The 19,489-nt window shown below is 60.5% G+C and overlaps 1 protein-coding gene across 1 annotated transcript in view; it reads left to right on the plus strand.

Annotated features, from left to right (window-relative positions):
- KCNH1 (potassium voltage-gated channel subfamily H member 1) overlaps positions 1-18,077 on the plus strand; it is a 144,127-nt gene extending 126,050 nt beyond the window's left edge. Inside the window, exons 10-11 of the mRNA XM_054690683.1 lie at positions 2,982-3,178; positions 17,220-18,077. Of these exons, the coding sequence (XP_054546658.1) occupies positions 2,982-3,178; positions 17,220-18,077 (1,055 nt within the window). The remainder of the gene's footprint in view (positions 1-2,981; positions 3,179-17,219) is intronic.
- Positions 18,078-19,489: the final 1,412 nt, after the last annotated feature.

A 19,489-nucleotide genomic window follows, 5' to 3' on the forward strand; every position in this document is an offset into this window, starting at 1 on the left:
TTCATGCCAGGGGGCCAGGGTGGGGGTGAGGAGCTGCCCCCCATGTCCTCCGCCGAAGCCAGGTATCCAACAGGTGGGCCGCAGCTGCTCCCTGCTCCCCCTCACGTGCCCCAGACCCAGGGTCTCCTAGTCCAGCCCCTGCCTGGTGGCCTTGGCTGTTTGGAGCCTCCCAGCCGGGCACCACACTCTGGCACCATGCTCCCTGCACCACACACCACACTCCCGGCACCATGTTCCCTGCACCATGCTCCCAGCCCGCTCAGGTCTTTATACCCAGAGGCCCCTTGACAGGAGCAGCTGTGGGTCTTGGATCTGGGTGGAAAGTCGACTCCTGGGGCACAGTCACGACAGCAGTGGCCTCCCCCCTGCCAATGGGCTCATCTCCCACGAAGCGCATGGTGGCCGTGGCTCTCCCAGTGCAGTTCCTGTCAGAACTGGGTGGGAAGCGTGTGCGCAGAGCTGGTCCCTCTGCATGCCTGTTGGCTTCCTGCTGTTCCAAGCACCACATTCTTTTCTTTTTTTTTTAAAGATTTATTTTTTATTTATACAAGAGCAGGGGTACAGGCCAGATATGCTGGAGGGTGAGAGGATTCACCAGAGATAGAGCGGGGAACAGAACAGGCAGACTGATGAAATACACTGCTGAGGGGAGCAGCGGGCGAGACAGGAGAGGTCTGTTCGCCATGTGGGTTGCTCTGAGGCCGGTGGGGATGGAACCAGTACTGCAGAGGCTGCGGACAGCTTCACAGCACTGCACTCAACCCGCTGCACGACCAGGGAGGCCCAACACCACATTCTTGTTTTGTGCCCCTAAGGAGTCGTTCAGACACTGAGTTTGTACAGGCAGATGGCGTGTGCCTGGTGTTGCGTGAGGTGTTGTTTACCTTGTGGGCTCTTTCAGAGCTGGGAGCGCTGCCCCTATGTCGCCTGTGGAGCCCATGCCGGCAGGAGCCTGGCAAGGTCACCGTGTCCTGCTCGTCCTGATGCGGTCACTGATGTCTTACCCTCCGGCAGGGTCTGTGCATCGGCCTGGTCTCTGGGGAGCCAGAGCCATGGGACTCCTCATGGCCTCTCAGCCTGGAGTGCCGGCCCAGCGTCGGCTCCCTATCCCTGCAACAAATTGCCCAACGGAGTGGACGGAGACCTCACTCTTGCTCCTGGCTGCTTCCCACGTGTGGCTGCTGGCCGAAGGGACGCTGTCCCAGGTGGCTCCTGGGCTGGCTGGCAGAGGCTGCCTGTCCTCCTCCTCTGCCCTCCTCCACCCCAGGGGCTGGGTCCAGGAGGGAGAAGCAGGCTTCTGGTGCCCCGGCCTCAGGGCCCCCCTCCCACCAGTCCAGGCAGGGCCTCAGTCGGCCCAGATTCGGGGGGCTGGGTTCGCCGCCTGCTGGGAGCTGCAGCGTGTGGATGGGGCCATGTTTGACCACACAGCTGGCACAACTGTGTTTGACCACCACAGATGGCACAACCAGAGCAGCTTTCTCCCAAGGGGGCGCAGATGTGCGAAGGCGCCAGGGCTTTGGGTGCAGGGAGGTAGGTGATCACTGCTCAACATGTGCCCAGGTTAGTTCAGTGCTCCAGCCACCTCATGTGACCTGTCTCCATGGGAACCAGGCAGTGTCCCACCCACCAGAAAGTGCCCGAAACCAGCCACATCTAGGACACAGAGTTGGAAACACCTGGAAAGGGATGGAAAAGCACCGTTTTGAGGGCACATTTACCCAAAAGCTCCCCAGAGCATGTCTCCTCTTGGCAGTGGGTCCATAAAACCCTGCCTGTTGATGAGAGCAGCTCAGTCTCAGCACCCAGAGGGGGGTACTGCTCGGTCTGTGTGAACAGAGCTTACCGGCTTGTGGGGATGCTCAGAGAAGGCGGGGCTCACGTCGGGGTGTCTGGGGAAAGTCAAACTCTGCCCAGATGCCTGGGAGGTTGGTGACCTCGCAGCTCAGTCGGGAACAGGGGCGGGGGTGGGGGCCCATGCAGGCGGCCACAGCTCCGGGCTCACCAACCTCGCCCCACCTCAGTGCATTGCTCCTTCCCCTGCATGCTCTTTTCAGGCTCCCTGGGGATCCAAATTTGTGTTAATCTGTGCTGAAAATTTAGAGGCAATATAAACAGCATTTCGAGCTATTTGTAACCAGAGTTGGTGGCAGGAATGAGCTGGGCTTTGCATCAGATGCAGGCTGACATGGTGCTGTGCTGGGGATAGGGAGGCCGAGTGTCTCAGGTGGAAAATGCAGGTAATGAGTGGACAGGTTTGACCCAGAATAAAGCTAAGTGGGGTCATGACTTGCTAAATACACCCTGTGGGATGCCGGGTGCTGAGGATACTGGAGACGCCAGGGCACAGGCCCCCTTAGCAGGGGCAAGGGACACTGTGGAGGGAGGGGGTCAGAGGGTGAGGGCTGAGCAAACACAGCCCTCAAGTGCTGGATTGGGCGCAGATGGGCAGTGCCCACTCTTGCCTGGCCCCTTCCACCTGGCGGTCCTCGCCATGGACGCTGGCACCTGCTTCAGCCCCCTTGGTGTCCATGCCCCACCAAAGCAGCCGGGTGCTCACCTCCACTTGGCCATCCTCACTGTCACCTCCCTTGCTTCTTTTCTGCCTGCAAATATTGACAAGGCACCTACTGCATGCCAGGCACTGCCATGGGTGATGCTGGGGAAAGGCACACAGTTGCTCACTGCAAGACAAACTGTGGACGAGGATACAGCACAACTGCACGTGGTGGCCAGTTCTTTGGGAAAGCAGGGGTGACAGGGAGCAGCTGGGGTCCCTATCTGTGGTGTGATGAGGAGTAACCAGCTGAACGCTCACAAGCAGTACAGGGCGTTTCAGGATCTCTTAAATTGCACATTGCTAAGGTTCAAGATTGAATTGGTTTTGACTCTTTTGGCCCAGACTGCGGAACGCTGCCGGGCAGCCCTTCTGGGAAGCAGGGGTGCCTCAGCCAACACTTCCTCACCCCACTTTCTCTCCTTAGGGAAAGGGGACGTGTTTGGGGACGTGTTCTGGAAGGAGGCCACCCTGGCCCAGTCCTGTGCCAACGTCAGGGCCTTGACCTACTGTGACCTGCATGTCATCAAGCGGGATGCCCTGCAGAAAGTGCTGGAATTCTACACAGCCTTCTCCCACTCCTTCTCCCGGAACCTCATTCTGACCTACAACCTACGCAAGAGGGTGAGGTTGTGCGATCCGGGCCTCCTCTCCAGACTGGGGGTGGCCTGCGGCAGGAGAGTCCTTTTGCTGTTGATTTGGGGGGCAGTTGGGTCAATGAAGAGGCTGTTGATTGGGGGGCAGTTGGGTCCCTGAAGGTGGTGTTGACTTGGGGGGTGGCTGGGTCTGTGAAGATGCTGTTGATTTGGGGGGATTGGGTCATGAAGATGCTGTTGACTTGGGGGGCAGTTGGCTCCATGAAGGTGCTGTTGATTTGGGGGGCAGTTGGGTCCATGAGGTGCTATTGATGGGGGGGTTGGGTCTATGGAGAGGCTGTTGATTTAGGGGGCAGTTGGGTCTATGGAGAAGCTGTTGTTATGGGGGGAACAGCTGGTCTGCTCTTGCTCCCCAGAATTTCTGCCAACTGGGAAAGAGGATCAATGTTGGTGCAGGAGGGATTTGTTCATGAGTGTGGGGTGTGGGTTTCCCCAGCAATGTCTAGACCTTCTGGCATTTTGAAAATTCACGTAAAGCATGAGGAGGTTCATGAGCATCTGAGCATAGCCCCTGCATCAACGTAAACCAATTGGCAGAATCCTCTCCCCGTGTTCTTGACAAACCCCTCTACCCCCAGACTCCTCTGTGTGCCAACCCCAGGCCCTGCCAGCTGTGCTCACCTGGACCCTGCTGGGTGACCCCCAGTGCTGCCCCTGGAGCCTCAGGCTCATGGAGACAGGGGCTGATGGGGGACACACGGGGGGCATGCGGTGCTCAGTGCAGGCCACGTGGGTGCTGGGTGCACTGGGGAGGGGGCGGCGGGATGGCCCAAGCTGAGTCTCACAGGAGGAGCTTGTCATCAGAGAGTGGGTGTGTGGCCTAGAGGTGTTTGAGGCCCAGGGAAAGGAAGCAGCAGTGCCCTCCTGGCCATCAGCCCAAGCCCCACCTGGTCATGGCACCCAGTCATGCTGCCCCTTGTCCCCAACCAGTTTCAAAACCCGTGAGTCACGTTGTCCATGAGTCCCCATCCAGAGACCTACGGGGGCAGGGGGGTGCTTGGTGCCTTAGCGCCCCAGACCTGACCCAGCGCTGATGGCACTCAAGGATGGGAGGGAGATACAGGCTCTCGGAGCCACAGTGCCCACGCCCAAAGGTGCACTTGGGGTGGGGACTGCCGTGGTACTGAGAGTAGACAGCTGGCCTCTGAGGCCCACGGGCGGGGGTGGGCCCTGGTAGCAGGACAGTCAGCTGGAGAGGGGTACTGGTAGGCCTGTAGCCCAGTGGGCACTCTCAAAATTTCTTTTCAAAAATGTGTTCCTTCTTTTTATGAAAGCAAGTTGATTACAACGAGCTTCCAGCGCTGCTGATCACACAGGGGCACAAGTGTGTGGGGTATTTGGAGGAGGAATCATCTCACATGACTGTGGGTCAAGTCAATCTGTCTTAACTCAAAAGCAGCCACACCTAGGTGGCCAGGCTGATTTTGTGCCCAAAGTGAGAGACATCTCTGCCGAGAGGACAGTGGGCAGGCTGGCAGGAAAGGCTGAGAAGAGCAGCCTGGGACGGCAGCAGGGCGGAGACCCCAGAAGAGCACCCATGAGAATCAGGTCTGCCAACTTCAGGCCTCCTTGCAGCCCCAGTGCCTCAGTCTGTGTGGACCCGGGGGTGTAGAGAGGTCCTTATGGGAAGAGGGAGCAGTCTCTCTTTTGTGGGGAGGAGATTTGTCATTTTGGGATGGCCATTGTCCTCTCTCTGTGTCCTTCTAGAATTAATTGGGGGTGACTAGCACAAAGAGGACGAGAATACTGCACGCATGAATAACTCCTGTAGCTGTTTTTATTTCTGGTGCAGTGAAGTCTCTTCTTGTGGCTGTTTCTGTCTCGGCAAAATCAAGTCCATTATGGAAAATTCCTGCACACACAGCTCTCCTGACATGGGCGGGACCCTCACTGTATTCATTTCCACCACTGCCATTCGAGGCCCGTGAGGGTAACGAGGCCAGGCCAGTGTGTGGACCTTTGGCTTTTCTTGCTTGAGGGTGTTGAGTCAGACGCAGCCTAGTCTGGGGCAGGATGCTGCCAGTAGGGCATTTTCTAGATGCTTCCTCAACTGTGAAGTGGGGGTGATGGAAAGTTCCACCATGTGGGACAGTTGTGAGAACTACCTAGGAGAATGCAGGTCCGTCGTGATAAACTCGTCACGAGTTGAAAGTGTCGGCAGTCGAGATTGCATTTAACAACCCAGCCTCACCTGCCTTGAAGGTGCTTGGACCACTCGCATGAGCCCGCGGGGGACAGAGTCTCTCCCACGAAGCCTGCTTCACAGTACATGCTGCACCCTTGGGGGACGCACTCCTACGCTGAAAGTGAAGACAGACTAGAGTGTACTGTCCCACGTGCTGACGGGGCTGTCCAGCGTCCTGAGAGAGCTTCAGCCCAGTCTTGCCAGCCCACAAAAAGGTGAAAGTTCAGAATTTGGTTTCTCCTAAATGCGTGTCACTTGCAAGCTGTCAGGGCACTGAAAAAACATCAGTCAAGCCGTCGTGAGGTGGGGACCGCCTGACTTGGCAAAGCTCCTGCCCTGGACCTTGCACACAATAGGTGCGCCATGAAATGTGGGCTGCAGTTATTTGCTGTCTCCACTTGCAGGGTAGCCTCGAGATCATGGGCCTTTGGAACCTGGAGGAGTCTTTCTCCGCCCTTGCCCGGGAGGCGCTCCTCTCTGCATGGCCTGCAGGCGGATGCTGCTCAGGTTCCTCACAGCCGTGCACAAAGCTCAGGGCGGTGGCTCCGGAGGTATGCACCGTGGTGTCCTCGCAGCTCCGTAGCTCCTGCGGTGTGGAGACCACACTGGCCCTCCCCAGCCAGCTCTGCAGCTGGAGGGAAGGACGCACATGTGTTAGGTATATCATAGGAAGCCAGGGGTTTGCTCAGAGGGAAGTGCAACTTCTTGTTTCCTCCAATGGAGGCAGCTCGTGGTATCCCCCAAAAGTAGGGGGCATGGAGCCCTCCCCACCAGACCCTTGTCCTCTGAGGTACCAGCCCCGGGTGTTTCCTCAGGCCCAAGATGCCCTCTGCCTGCAGACAGAGCTTTGACCTCAGAGCCCTCCACCCGCTCCCACCACCACACAACCCCCTCACCTGTGTAGAAAATCCTCCGAACAGCCCCAGGACATTCAGAACCAACCCTGTTTCTCAAGACAGTAAACTCGGATGTCCAGAGAAGACACTGCAAGGTCACCAGCTCCTGGTGGATTCCTGAGCTGCGGAAGGTAGCGTCCTGCTAAGCAACGTGCACCCCAGGGTGTCCCCCCAGCCTGCCTCTGTTGCCTTTGCTATCTCAGGCCTGCTGACTTTCTCGGGGGACCATGTTTGTCTCCAGTGCCCTCAGTCTCCCCAGCACACTCAGCAGCACACAAGAAACATCAGTCAGTCCCAGGGGCTCTGCCCGTGGGGTTCCATGTAGGCATGCGGGGCAAGGCTGAAGCTTAACTGCGCTGGACAGCAAGCTGCAGCCTGGACGTTCCTGCCAGACAGTGCAGCTGGGGGTGGAGGACCGAGGCTGCATCCTGGCGTGACTGTGTGAGCCTTGAGCACATGTCTGAACTCCAAGTCTCAGCACCCCTGTCTGTGTCAGGGTGTAGCCAGCATCCCGACTGGGGGCCAGGGCTGCTGAGCAGGTCATGCACGTGACGATGAGCATGGCGAGGCCGGTGGCCGAGGAAGCACTTTTCCTCTGTGCCTCCCCCACCAGCGCCTCAGGCTGCTGAGCTCACACTTGCCCCTCTTTATCATGGGTCCCCTCCGGCGCCTGTAGGACACCGACAACCACCACCCCCCCGCCTTCCCGGGTGCCGGAGGGGTGGGGGGTCAGCACCCATCAGTACGGGGGAATGTGCTATAGTTAAATGATGCCTTGCAGATGAGCAGTTATGTATGAGCAGCAGCCAGTACTTGGGGTGCCTGGCATGCTGGCAGTTGGGGGTGGCCCTCACATCTGTGGGGCCACGTCCCAGTGCCAGCATATCGGGGGAGCGTGGCGTCTGCTGATACAGTCTGCTCCAGACTGCAGTTTTCTCTGCTGGACAAGTCTCTACCTGGTGGGTCCAGGGGGAGCGAGACCCTGGTGACGCACCAGTGCTCTCAGAGCAGGGGATCCCAATGCCCATTTTCTGAAACCGGGGTTGCCATAGTGACCGTCTTGGATATCAACCGTCCATTTCCAGCCCACTCTCCGCAAGGGCCGTTATTCTGCCGGAGATGAAAGCGTGGGAGCCGGGAGAGGGTGCCGCCTCCTGTGCCCTGCACCTAGCCCTTCTCAAAGGCGGAGAGTTGGGAAGATGGACAGTGAGATGGGGAAGCGGGGCGCGGAGATGCACCCCTTCCAGCCATCTCAGCCTGTGCTCGTCCAGTGGCCTCTGTCCCGATTTTCCTTGTCAGCGCCCCCTCCAGGGTGCGGGCTTTCATGCGATGAGTCGCTTGTTCGCCGTCAAGGCATCAAGGTTGTAAAATCACTGCTGGGACGCGGGGCGGGGAGGGGACAAGTGACGTGAAAGATGAACCTTCGTCCCTTCACGCACCGCAGTAGATCTACACCATGCCCCTTGTCCTCCAGGGGATCAAGGTGTGACTCAGGATCTGTATGGCCTTCCCTGGGCCCCCAGGAAGCTTCCCTGGCGCCCCCACTTGTGCAGAACCCCTGATCTGGGGCAAGACCGTGGACGTGCTTGGCTGCACTGTGTGTGAGTCAGCCCAGCCGTCAGGTGCAGCTGCCGGCAGGTCCGGGGCTCGGCCATTGCTGGCTGGTGAGAGGGAGGTCCCCGGAGCACAGCTTGTGGAGGATGGTTAAGTGGCAGGGGCATGGGGCAGGGGCACGGGAGTTGGGTTCAGGGGGAAGGGGTGGCTAGGCTGTGGACGAGGTAGTGGACTCGAGCCACTTCCCGAACCTCTCTGTGCCCCAATTCATAGTGGTTCCAGAAAGGGGTGGGAGCGGGCAAATCGGTTCAGAGGGGCCAGTTGTCTGGTGATGGACAGAATGTGGACTTGTGAGCATCACAGCTCCTCCACTGCAGATTTATCGGGCTGTTCGCCGCCACCTGTGTGACAGCCCTACGTGTAGCCATCGAGAGTGAGTGGATGAAAGACACGGAGGCAGAGCATCTCCTCAGGACTGGGGTCCTCACGCTCCGGGGTGCTTGGCGTATCTCCCACTCATCCATCCACAGAGACAGCTGAGGAGCATGGTCAGTGCCTGGAGGGTGTTCAGGCCTTTTTAGTGGAGTTTGATAGGTTGGCCATGGGGAACCCTAACTGTAGCCGTGTTCTAGAGGGGCCAATAGGCCCGAGGCTACTGCTGTGCTGTCCCAGGAGAGAGGCTACCACCCAGTCCCAGCAGCCTGCTCCTGGCTGCTCCCCAGCAGCCTGCTGGCCACAGAGAGGTGGCAAGCCCCGTCCCCGGACCTCAAAGCAGGCACCTGTGCACCCCCCCCCTGCCCCCACACCCCAGCCTGGATGGGGCTTCTCCAAGGCCGGAGGGTCCCTGGCCTCCACGGCGCTGCTCGTAACTTGTCAGACCAGCAGGGTGTCTTTACCCCAGTGGGAGGACTGACCGTGGACCAACCCTGGAGGCTTCCTGAGAGCACAGAGGGCCTTCCTGAGACCGGCAGAGCAGCTAATGCCCCTGGGCAAACCTGGCCCGCCCTGTCTCTTGTGCCTCCCGGTTGCAGCACATGCTTTGCCAGAGCATACATTGGCCCATCTTCCATGGAGTCCTCTGTTTTTCCTCACACACAACACACGCAGAGGGCCACATGACACACCCGCAGAGGCCTCCTTCCCTGGCTCCTCATTTCTTCGGGGCTTTAATCTCTATCCTCTCCCTCCCTTCCTTCCTGGACCCAGAATAGCGTCACGGACAATGCTTTGAAGTGTTTTTGTAGCACCTCCACCCCTGGCACACACAGATGCACACACACACACAGAGGCATAGATGGAGCCCTAACACACACAGCACACACATGCACAGACACACACAGATGCACACACACGCTCACATGCCCACGAGCCCCTCCCTGAAGCTCCCAGAATGCTGTCCTCTCGTTGGCACTGGGCTTGGCACTCATGAGGCCCCCAGGCAGCCTCTCTGTGAGCATCACCCCAGAGCAGAGCTGGGCATCATGGGGGCACCCAGGCCTTTTTTGTTGACTCTCTGGCCAGTGCTCGACTGGGGGCTGAGACTGGCTCTCACACATCCCACCCATCCCCATGCCTGGTGCCTGTGTACCAGTCCTGCTTACTGCTGCCAGGGACAGGCCTGGGGGCTCAGGGCACCTCTTCCGGCTCTACCCCACCACCTGCCGGCCCAGCATGGCCCCCTGAGGGCCTGGAGTTGGAGCCCTTGGCCCCAGCCTGCTGGCCATTACTTTGCGCTCCCCAGCCTGAGTCTGGTTCCTCAAAAGACCCTTTCATGCAGAGAAACATCTGTTTTTATTGTGATCTCATTGGCATGAAACGTTGTATTAGTTAACAGAATGAGTCATAGCATTCATCACATTTAACCAGAGACGTTGTCAGAGCGGGGAGAGAGGGGCAGAGGACAGAGTGCAGGAGACGGCCATTTCCAGGCCCCTCCTTTAAACCTGAGAGGACCGAGGCACTGAGTTCATAAGAAAGGCTCTGGCCACGGTGTGAGGGGCTGAGACCTGGAGGGGACAGGAGCTGCGGAGCTGGGCGAGCTCGAGACCAGCCGCCACGGTGACCGGCTCCATTTCACTGGGTCCAAAAATAGCCACTATTGTTCGAAGGCAAAAGTCCATTTTTAGAAGATGATAGGGAATGAAAAGCTTTATCAAAGCTCATTTTTGCAGCTACTGGAAGAAGATAGTGACTGTGACTGAGGAACGCAGGAGGCGCATTCTTTCCAGACACGGTTTCCTGGTGTGGTGGAGACACTTTGGGTGTAGCATGGGGGTGAGGGGGCCTGATTGTCCTGCACAGCTTCCTCTGCCCGTGCCCTCTGCCCGCGCCCTCCTCTCCTGTTTCAGCCCCTCCCATCTGCAAGTCCTGGTGGCCCCTTCTCCAGAGGATCACGCCTTCATTTAGCTCTGTCCCTCCAGAGACCCCGCCTTGACCCTAAGTCACTGCAGGTCACCTTGGCTGTCTGTGCTCGGGTTTTTTTCTCCTGGTTTCTAGGATGACCTTTGGGACAGACCAAGGTGGAGCAGCTGGGCTGTCCACCTGCCTACAGGCGGGAGAGCGCAGCGCTGGGCCCTGGCAAGGCGCTGTCCATGGTGCTGGTCATCAGTTCCTTGAACTTCTGATGTCTTTTTTTTTTTTTTAAAGATTTATTTATTTATACACACAAGAACTGGGGTACAAGCCAGAGGTGAAGGGGGTGAGAGAATTCACCAGAGAGAGTGGGGAGCGGAACAGGCAGATTGACTGAAATACACTGCTGAGTGGAGCAGCGGGCAAGACAGGGGAGGTCTGCTGTGTCATGTGGGTCAGCTCCCTGGCTGGAATCAGACTCTTGCTGCAGTGGCTGGGGATAGCTTGATAGCACTGTCTTTAACCCCTTGCGCCACCAGGGAGGCCAGAACTTCTGGTGTCTTAGGCTGAAAACTCGTTTTGGTTCAAGTCCTCTGGCCAGTTCCCAAGCAAAAGTAGAAGTGTTTGAAGCTGGCACCAAGAGAGCAGACTGCAGGGAGCCTTCACCAGCGTGACTTCCCCCACTCCCTACCAGTGTCCGCTGAGTGGAAACAACCTGGTGGTGGCAGACAAACAGCGGCGTCCCCCACGCAGACAAGCTGATCATGGTCAGGGTCCCACTGAGTGGGCAGCACCACTGAGGAGTTTCCCATGGCCACGCGTGTTCCCACGGGGGCAGGAAAGCTGCCTGCCCTGTCTGATGGGCTCTTGCTATTGCCTGGGGCTGATTCCAGCTGCTGTGATGCAGGCCTGGATGCTACGGGGAGACTGCTGACCATGGTCAGAGCCGGGGCAGAGAGGGAGCATTTTCTAGCACATTCGATGAACTGCTCTGAATCTGCTGTCAGCTGAGCTCCAGATTTGAGAAGCTTTTAACACCTTACCCACTGCAGTTCTTAGGCCCCTATCTCCCTCTCAGTCAAGTGAGGAGCTGAGGAGCTGCCCCACACCCTGGAGCTGGAACAGCACCCAGTGCCTGTCGGACTTAAGAGCAAGCGCATCCTCAGGCTGTGTCTGGCAAGACCACTGACGGGGTCCACCTTGACTCCAGGGGTCACAGAGAACCCGTGTGAGCTGGGCCTGAGACCCTGGAGGAGCCCGGGGCCTGAAGAATGGCCTGCCAGTGAGCTGCAGGGTGCCACCCGGCCAGCTTGAAGGAAGAGGAGTGTCCACTGCAGGGATGGGCCCACCAGCTGGAGGTATGGCTGAGGACAGGGGTCCCACCAGGGGTCCAGCTAGGCAGCAGGCCTGACCCACGGGCTCTGTCCACGCCAGGGGTGGAGCTGCTCGGCCCTCAGGCTCTACAGCCCAGAGAAAGCCCTGCTGTGTAGCCGTCCTGGCCAGATGCCTGCTCTGCCCTTGAGTGTCTCGGCGTGTGGTGGGTCCTGTGTGCCAGGGACCCATCTGTGAGGGACAGACTGTGAGGTGCCTGGGGAGAGTCCAGGAGGGCTCTGGGGTGTTGGGAGAAAGTAGGCTGCTCTGGCGGATGGGATGCCTGAGGGAGTGTGGGAGGTGAGGACAAAGTGAGGTGGGGGTTCAGTCTGGGGGGGACACGTGGGCATGGACTCTCGCTCACAGAGATGCAGTTGCCGGGACACTGAACCAGAGAGTGGTGTGTGGGGCTCAGGCTTCAGAGAGGTGGCTCTGTGGGCCCACCCATACTGGAGAGGGCAGGTCAGATACCGGAGGTCAGCTAGGGGAATGGCAGTGTCCAGCAAGGGGCAGGCCGCACCATGGAGTGAACTGGGCAGTGTGGGCCTGGCCTGACCCCTTTGGGGACAACAGTGTGGCTAGTTGACAGAGACTCTCAGAGGGTCCTGTGTGGGGTGTGCAGGGGCCAGCAGGATCAGGAATTCCGACCCAGAGTCCGAAGGGACTTTATGGAGATACTGCACATGTGGGATGACATGTGCAGCTATGTGCAGGTCTGTATGTGTGCTACACACACCACACACACTACACCCCACATGCCACCACACACACACTTTACACCCCACACACACTACACCCCCATATGCCACACCACACAGCTCATGTGGCAGAAGAGAAGGCTGAGATGCTGGGGAGGCACTGCCTGTGCTTCAAAATCTGCTTCCTGGAATTGCCATGTACCCAGAATTTGGGGGGACGGAGACCACGTGAATCAGAGCAGACATGGTAAGGAGTAGAGTGGAGACTAACTGTGAGACCAACGCAAGGTGGAGAAGGAGATAGTGCATTTCTCAGGGGCTTGAGCTTGCCCTCTGCCCTCCCGTTTGGCTCCTGGCCCTTCTGGATATTTCGCGAGCAGCCCAGGGGCTGTGCTGACCAGTGTTCTGACGTGGAGACGCAGCGTCCCCGCAGGCGAGTGGGGCCACTGCTGTGGCCCGCCGAGGAGCAGCCCTGCTGGAGACCCTCCCTGCGACCTGCTGCATGGCCCAGCTCCTCTGCTGTGTGAGTCCATCTCCTCGGAGCCAGCACAGCAGGTGGAGGCTCATGGCCAGAGTCTTTGGGTGCTATTGGGGGCATCAGAATCACACCCACAGCACCCTGGACAGAGTCCTGAGCAAGGCTGGCCTTTGGGGTTACTCTGGGGCTCTGAGCTTGACTTGTGAAATGTGGGGAGGGGGAGGGGAAGTCACCCAGGTGTCACTTGGTGGGGACAAGCAGGAAGTGGATCCATGGGCAGGCCCTGCCCGGCCCCTCAGGTGGCCAGGACGTCGTGACGTGCATCCTCCCTGGCTGGCCATTGGTCATGAGGTCCTCCTGGGTCACACTGAGCCTGGCTCTGCCCCTGCCATGGCTTGCCCTTCTCGGGGAGCAGGGGTCTGTCAGGAGCTGCCGTGGCATCACACTTGCTCCAAGGAAAGCACGAGCATTAGCACAGGACCTTGTCAGTTAATTGTGAGTGGCGTGATGTTGGGTTTGGGGCCAGCTGCTGCGGAGCATCGTGTGGAGAGGGGTGCGGCTCGTGGGCCTCAGGCCAGCCCTCCCTCAAACTGCCCCACTCCAGCAGCCCCAGCCCACGAGTGCGGTTTGCTCTGTCTCAGATCAGAAACGCTTCAAAGCTTAAGCTTGTTTGGCCACCCCGTGACCCGCACCACTTCCCCAGGATGGAGGAAGTAGATTGTCAGAATCCAAGAACTCGAGGTGGGAAGGAAAAGGACTTGGCTGCGTTCTCCACTTCCCTTGCTTCCCTCAGCTGAAGGCTGGCGCCCTCGCTGCTCTGCCACCGATGCCAGAGGAGCAGACTATCCTCAGGGGGCTGAGGCCCGGCATCTCAAGGGCACGGCCTGGGAAGCATGTTGTGACTGAGCTGCCCTTCCCTGTCCTGATGGGGTGACCACCGGGGTTGAGACAGAGGGAGGTTGGCAGTCACGTGGGAGGCAGCTGGCTTGCAGTCAGGGTGGGGCTGGTATGGAGGTGGGCAGTGGCAAAGCAGGAGCCCCCATCTCCCCATTCTCATCTGGCCCATTCGGGGGTACCTGTGGCCACCTGGGCCTAAGGTGTGCCTGCTGAGCCAATGCCCCGAGAGTCTCGGGCCACCCCGTGTGTGGCCCGGGCATCCCTCTTCAGTCATCAGCTGCTCTTTGGGGGGCCCTTCAGGGGGCCCCATCTTCTGGCCCACCCCCACATGACCTTTAGAGTGCTCAGGGCATCTGCCTTGTGGGGCTCCCCAGCCTCAGGCCATTCACTGCTTTTGGTGGCATCTGACAGTCGGAGGGGTGGGGAGGGCAGGGTGTGGGTGGGTGTGGGGGGGTCTGCGGGCCCGGGAGAGGTCAGGGTATTGTCTTGGGTGTCTGACAGCAGGGATCTCTACACGTGTTTTGGAGAGTATCACTGTCTCAACTTGCTCCTGTGCCCTTGTACCAATTCTGCCTGGATGGTGAGACCTTAGCCAAGGGCCTTGTCCCTGTGTGCATGCCAGAGACACCACATGCCCCCTGTGGGGATGCAGAATCGAAGCACACACTTCTCTCCTCCCAGACCCCTTGGGACCTCTCCCCTACCCCTGCGACAGGACTCTTCTGGAGTGGAGAGAATTCACTCTAGAACACAAGGGATGTGTGCTCTGCTGATGCCACATCACTCGTCATCACGACCCTGGCCCTTACTCCTGTGTCAGGCAAGCCCCAGTGTGGAGGTGGGCATGGCCTCAGCCTCCCTGGCCACCTTCTGGCCCCAGGTATTCACGGGACAAGCACAGCAAGTACATCTGCTGTGCCCACTCCCCCCAACCCCGAGGCTGAGTGGGGCCCTTGGGGCTGGCACCGCACTTCGTTGTATCGTGATAATGCTGGTTTAAAACACCGTGCATGGCTGAGCGGTGTGTAGGTCACACCCGCCTGCGCCCCACAGTGAGAGGTGGAGTGAGAGGTGGAGCGGGCAGTGGACACTAGCCCACCCGGCGCTGTCCGCGGTGCTGAAAGCCACCCACAGAGTTGCCCTGACTCTCCCCATTGCGGGTTTCCTGCCAACAACCTTCGCCCAATCTGTCTTCTCAATCACCTCACCTGCACCTGTTGTTCCTCCCTAAGCTGGGTGCTGGGGTGTCTGCCTTGGGTTGGGGTGTTGGCTCTGGTCCCGGGAAGCCATACTCACAGTGTGCATAGCGGGCCAAGAGGATGAGGACCTGGCCTGGGTCCTGTCGGCACCGGCTGGGCTTGCCACGTGGACTTGCCCAGGATGCGTCGCCACATGCCTGCCCGAGCCCCGGCCCCGAGTCCAGCTGTGACACGCAGGCCCCTGTCCTCTGCGAGGACCACCACGGGCAGCCAAGAGGCCTGACTCCCAGTTGTCATGGGCTTGTGGAGGAGAGGAGATGGCAGAGGAGGGACCTGAAGAGAAAGAGGAAGCGAGCACAGGGGGCCGGAGGGGTGAGGAGGGAGAAGAGAGGCCGGGAGCATACAGGAGGGCCCGGAGGGGCGAGAGGCGGTGCCAGGAGAGAAGCCTGCGAGACCATGGTGAGAGAGGTGAGGGGGCGGGAGAGACCAGAGAGACTGTGGTGGGAGAGGTGAGGGGGTGGGAAGGGAGAGGTGGAGGGGGAGTGGAGGGGGAGGTGGGCGGAGTGGAGAGGAAGGGATGATGGGGAGAGAGCAGGGGTGAGGACAGGCGCAGGAGGAGAGTGGGGGGAGGGGGACAGGGAGGAGAAACATGGAGGAAGAGACAGAGAGAAGGAAAGGGCAAGTGCCGCGGGGCGCGGGGAAGCTGAGAAGTGAAGAGGCTAGGGAGAGGAGGGGTAGGAGAGGAGGGAAGAGGAGAAAAGAGAAACTGAGAGAAACATGGAGAGAACCAGAAGGCGAAGTGAGGGAAGTTAGAGGAGGGGGTGGGGAGACAGGCAGAGAAGAGACAAGCAAGGAGGAGAGAGGAGCTGAGGGAGAGGAGGAGGGGGGAGGGAGAGGGAGAGAAAGAGGACGGGGAGTGGCGAGGAGAAGAGGAAAGAGCCACCAGGAGAAGAGACGTGCTCAATGGGAGAAGAGGAGGGTGGGGGGGCGGATGCAGGGAGGAGGAAGAGGAGGAAGGGGAGGAGGGAGAGGAAGGGGAAGGGGAAGAGGAGGGTGCAGGGCGGAGGGGGAGAGGAAGGGAAGGGGGGAGAGGAGGGGGAGAGGAAGGGGAGAAGGGAAAGGCGGAGGGAGAAGTGGAGGAGCAAAGCAAGGACCCAGGGGGCAGGAAGGGACAGGACAGTGACCTTCCTAGGACTTGGCTCTGCTGAGGCCATACTGGGCAGGCTGAGCCGGGGTCCCTTTGCAGCTGGTCCCATGTGTCCCTGTCCCCACTGGCCCAGGGCATCTCCCAGCCAGAGAAGGAGCGGAGGGCTCGGACGAGGCATGGGGCAGCCTGGAACGGATGTGACACCTGGAATTGGGGGTGCAGATGCCCCGGGGACCCTGGCCTCCCCACACAGTGCTCAGCCGTCTGTGGACACAGCAGTGGCCACTGCCCTCAGACCCGTAGCTCTCACAGCTGAGGGGACAGGAGGAGACATCCCCTCGCTGGACTCCAAGGACATGCCTTCTGCATGGCGTTGGCGTGGTGGTGTCCGTGCCTTCCCTCCACGGTAGGAAAAGGGAACTGGAGCAGTTTCCATTTGTGCAAGTGCCCCCGGCACACACCCACCACGTAAACGCCACTTTCTCCTCACACCCTCAGCTACCGCTCAGCCTTCGTGACGTGAGTTACAGTGTCCCCGCATGTCTCCTTCGTTGGCGTCACGCCGTGGTATGTGGCGCTTACGAGCTTGGTGAGTTTATATACGTCCACAGTTTAGGGATCCCAAGTTAGTTAGAAAAGGCTTCTGGGATCTTCATGCTCCGTCTGGGGGACCAGGCAGTCAGTCTCCTGAAAACCCGGTGAAGACACATGAGAGACTTTCCAGGAGGACAGACGCCCTCATGAGCAGACGTGGGGACGGGGATACAGCAGGTAGGGCAGGTGGGAGCAGCTCTGGCAGTGCCGAAGGGCTGATGAGCCCCTTTCCTTTCCCTGCACAACCCAAGGACAGCTCTGACCTGCAGCACGGGGTAGGGGGTAGGCACTGAGAGATGGGGTGGCTCACAACTGGGTCTGCTCCCTGCCCTGCCGGGGCAGCCTGGACCCTGGACACACGCAGGGAAAAGTGCCTGGAGCAGACCCAGGACAGCCAGGCCCTGCTGTGACATGGGGTGCCTGACCTGGGGACCCCAGAGTGCTGTCCTCTTGCCTCGGGCTCTGCTCAGCTCCCCTGAGAGGGGCATGCCCAGAGCCCGCACCTTGTCCCACATGTGGGCACCATCCGGCCTGAATCCACGTGGCTCGGGGGCTGGGCACCCCCCACCTGTCATCAGTGGACACACGTCCCCCTGATGGTGGGCCCCTGCTGACCGCATGTTCCTCTGTCCCCCCAGATCGTATTCCGGAAGATCAGTGACGTGAAGCGCGAGGAAGAGGAGCGCATGAAGCGCAAGAACGAGGCCCCCCTCATCCTGCCCCCCGACCACCCCGTCCGCCGCCTCTTCCAACGTTTCCGGCAGCAGAAGGAGGCCCGGCTCGCTGCTGAGAGGGGGGGCCATGACCCGGACGCCCTGGACGTGGAGAAGGGCGGTGCTGGCCCTGAACACCCAGCATCCGGCCACGGCCCATTCAAGGCCAGCGTGGTCACCGTGCGGGAAAGCCCTGCCACACCTGTGGCCTTCCCGGGGGCAGCGGCTGCCGCAGGGGTGGCGGACCAGGCACGTCTGCAGGCACCTGGCGGCGAAGGTGTGGGCCCCAGGGCAGGGGGTGATGGCAGCAGGCGCCGGGGCTGGGCCCGCTTTCGGGATGCCTGCGGGAAGGCAGAGGACTGGAATAAGGTCTCCAAGGCTGAGTCCATGGAGACGTTGCCCGAGAGGACCAAGGCAGCCGGTGAGGCCACGCTCAAGAAGACCGACTCATGCGACAGTGGCATCACCAAGAGCGACCTGCGGCTGGACAATGTGGGTGAGGCCCGCAGCCCACAGGACCGCAGCCCGGTGCTGGCCGAGGCCAGGCGCCCCTTCTGCCCCATCCCCGAGCAGGCACTGCAGGCCGCCGTGCTGGAGGTGCGACACGAGCTCAAGGAGGACATGAAGGCCCTGGGCACCCGCATGGCCCACATTGAACGGCAGCTGGCCGAGGTGCTGCGGCTGCTCTCTGCCCGGCGGCCCGCCCAGTCGCCCCAGGAGCTATATGAGCTCTCGGGGCCCCAGTCCCCTGAGTCTGAGAGGGACCTTTTCGGAGCAGGCTGAGCACGCTGGTCCAGAGGAGCTTCCTGGACACCCCAGCCTGGCCGGACGCTCCCCAGCCTGGCCCCCCGACCCGGCCTGCAGACTTGGAGGGGCTCCCCGCTGAAGCAGCTCTAGGAGGTGGGGCATGTGTGCCCAGTGGGCCTTGTGGGGGTGCGCCCTGGGGCCAAAGGGCATTTCCCCTCATTTGTAGTTTTTTTAACTGCAGTGATCACTGCGAAGGTGGGAGACTCCCAGGAAAGCACCACAGCCGGGAGGCGGGCGGGGGGGGGGGGCCTGCGCCAGGACCCTGCGCCACTCCCCACCACCGCCCCCACCCCTTCCACCCCTCCACTCCCTGACACCCCCCACCCCATGCCGCCGCTGCTCTGTCATGGAGCTGGCAGCAGGAGGCCGGGAGTGCGGAGCCTTGTCCGAGGACAGTGGCCCAGGAGTAGCTGCGGGCTCCCTCCCGGCACTGACGAGCCGCTTGCGAGGCACCTGGGCCGTGCTCTGCTCTGGGTGGCGCCCAGCGGCCCTGGCTGCATCGCCTCTGGGCCCCTCCTCGGGGCAGGGACACGGGCAGCCAGGTGGCGGCCAAGATGTGTTGCCACACAGCTACCCACAGCCACCCTGGGTAGTATGCGTTTGGTCCACAGTGCGGTGCCCGGCGGGGCGGGGGCCTCGTTCCACTTCATTCTGAAGTCACCCTCTCCCACCTGAAGCCAGCAGGACTGCAGAGAGGCAGTGGGGCGGCCTAGCCTTCTGGGCCAGAGGGTGGTGGAGGGCAGCAGGGCCTCCAGCTGTGTCTAGACAGTGGCACAAAGTCGCAGGAGCAGCGGCCAACCCACCCCACCCACGCTGCCCGGGAGCCGAGGCCTCCTTGGTCTGACAGGGAAGAGGGCCTGGCCAAGGGGTGTGTTCAGGGGCGGCGGGGGCAGGGCTGGGAGTGCCCACCTCAGTATCTGTGCTGGCCTGCGGCAGCCCCACCCGAGCCCTTGGGCCAGCTGTGCAGAGGCTCTGGACCTCAGGCCGGTCCTCTCGGTGCTGAAGGGACCTCGCAGCCGGGCCTGCGCAAGCCAGAGTGGGAGCACCTCTGGAAGCCCCCTCAGTCCTGCTCAGTGGTCATGGCCTGGCCTGGACCTGGCCTCAGCTGTGGGCACCACCCTTCCAAGGGCCCTGAGGCTTCTCGCCTGAGGCTGGTGGGTGAATTGACGCCAAGGCTGAGAGGTCAGACATCTGTTAACAGCAAAGAGCCGGCAGTGAGGCTCCCCCTGAGGAATCCCACGCGCCCTGGAAAGCCAGTAGGACTCGGGGTTGCAGGCCACCACTCCTGGGATGAGGCGGGAGCCGCCTGGGGTCTGAGGCTGAATGGACCCCAGAGTCAACATCCAGCCTCAGTGTCCTGGGCCCTAGGGCCGTGTCCCCATCCACAC

The sequence above is a fragment of the Talpa occidentalis genome, unplaced genomic scaffold (genome assembly GCF_014898055.3).
Source record: "Talpa occidentalis isolate TD23 unplaced genomic scaffold, MPIMG_talOcc4v2.1 talOcc4.8, whole genome shotgun sequence".
Classification (NCBI taxonomy): Eukaryota; Metazoa; Chordata; class Mammalia; order Eulipotyphla; family Talpidae; genus Talpa; species Talpa occidentalis.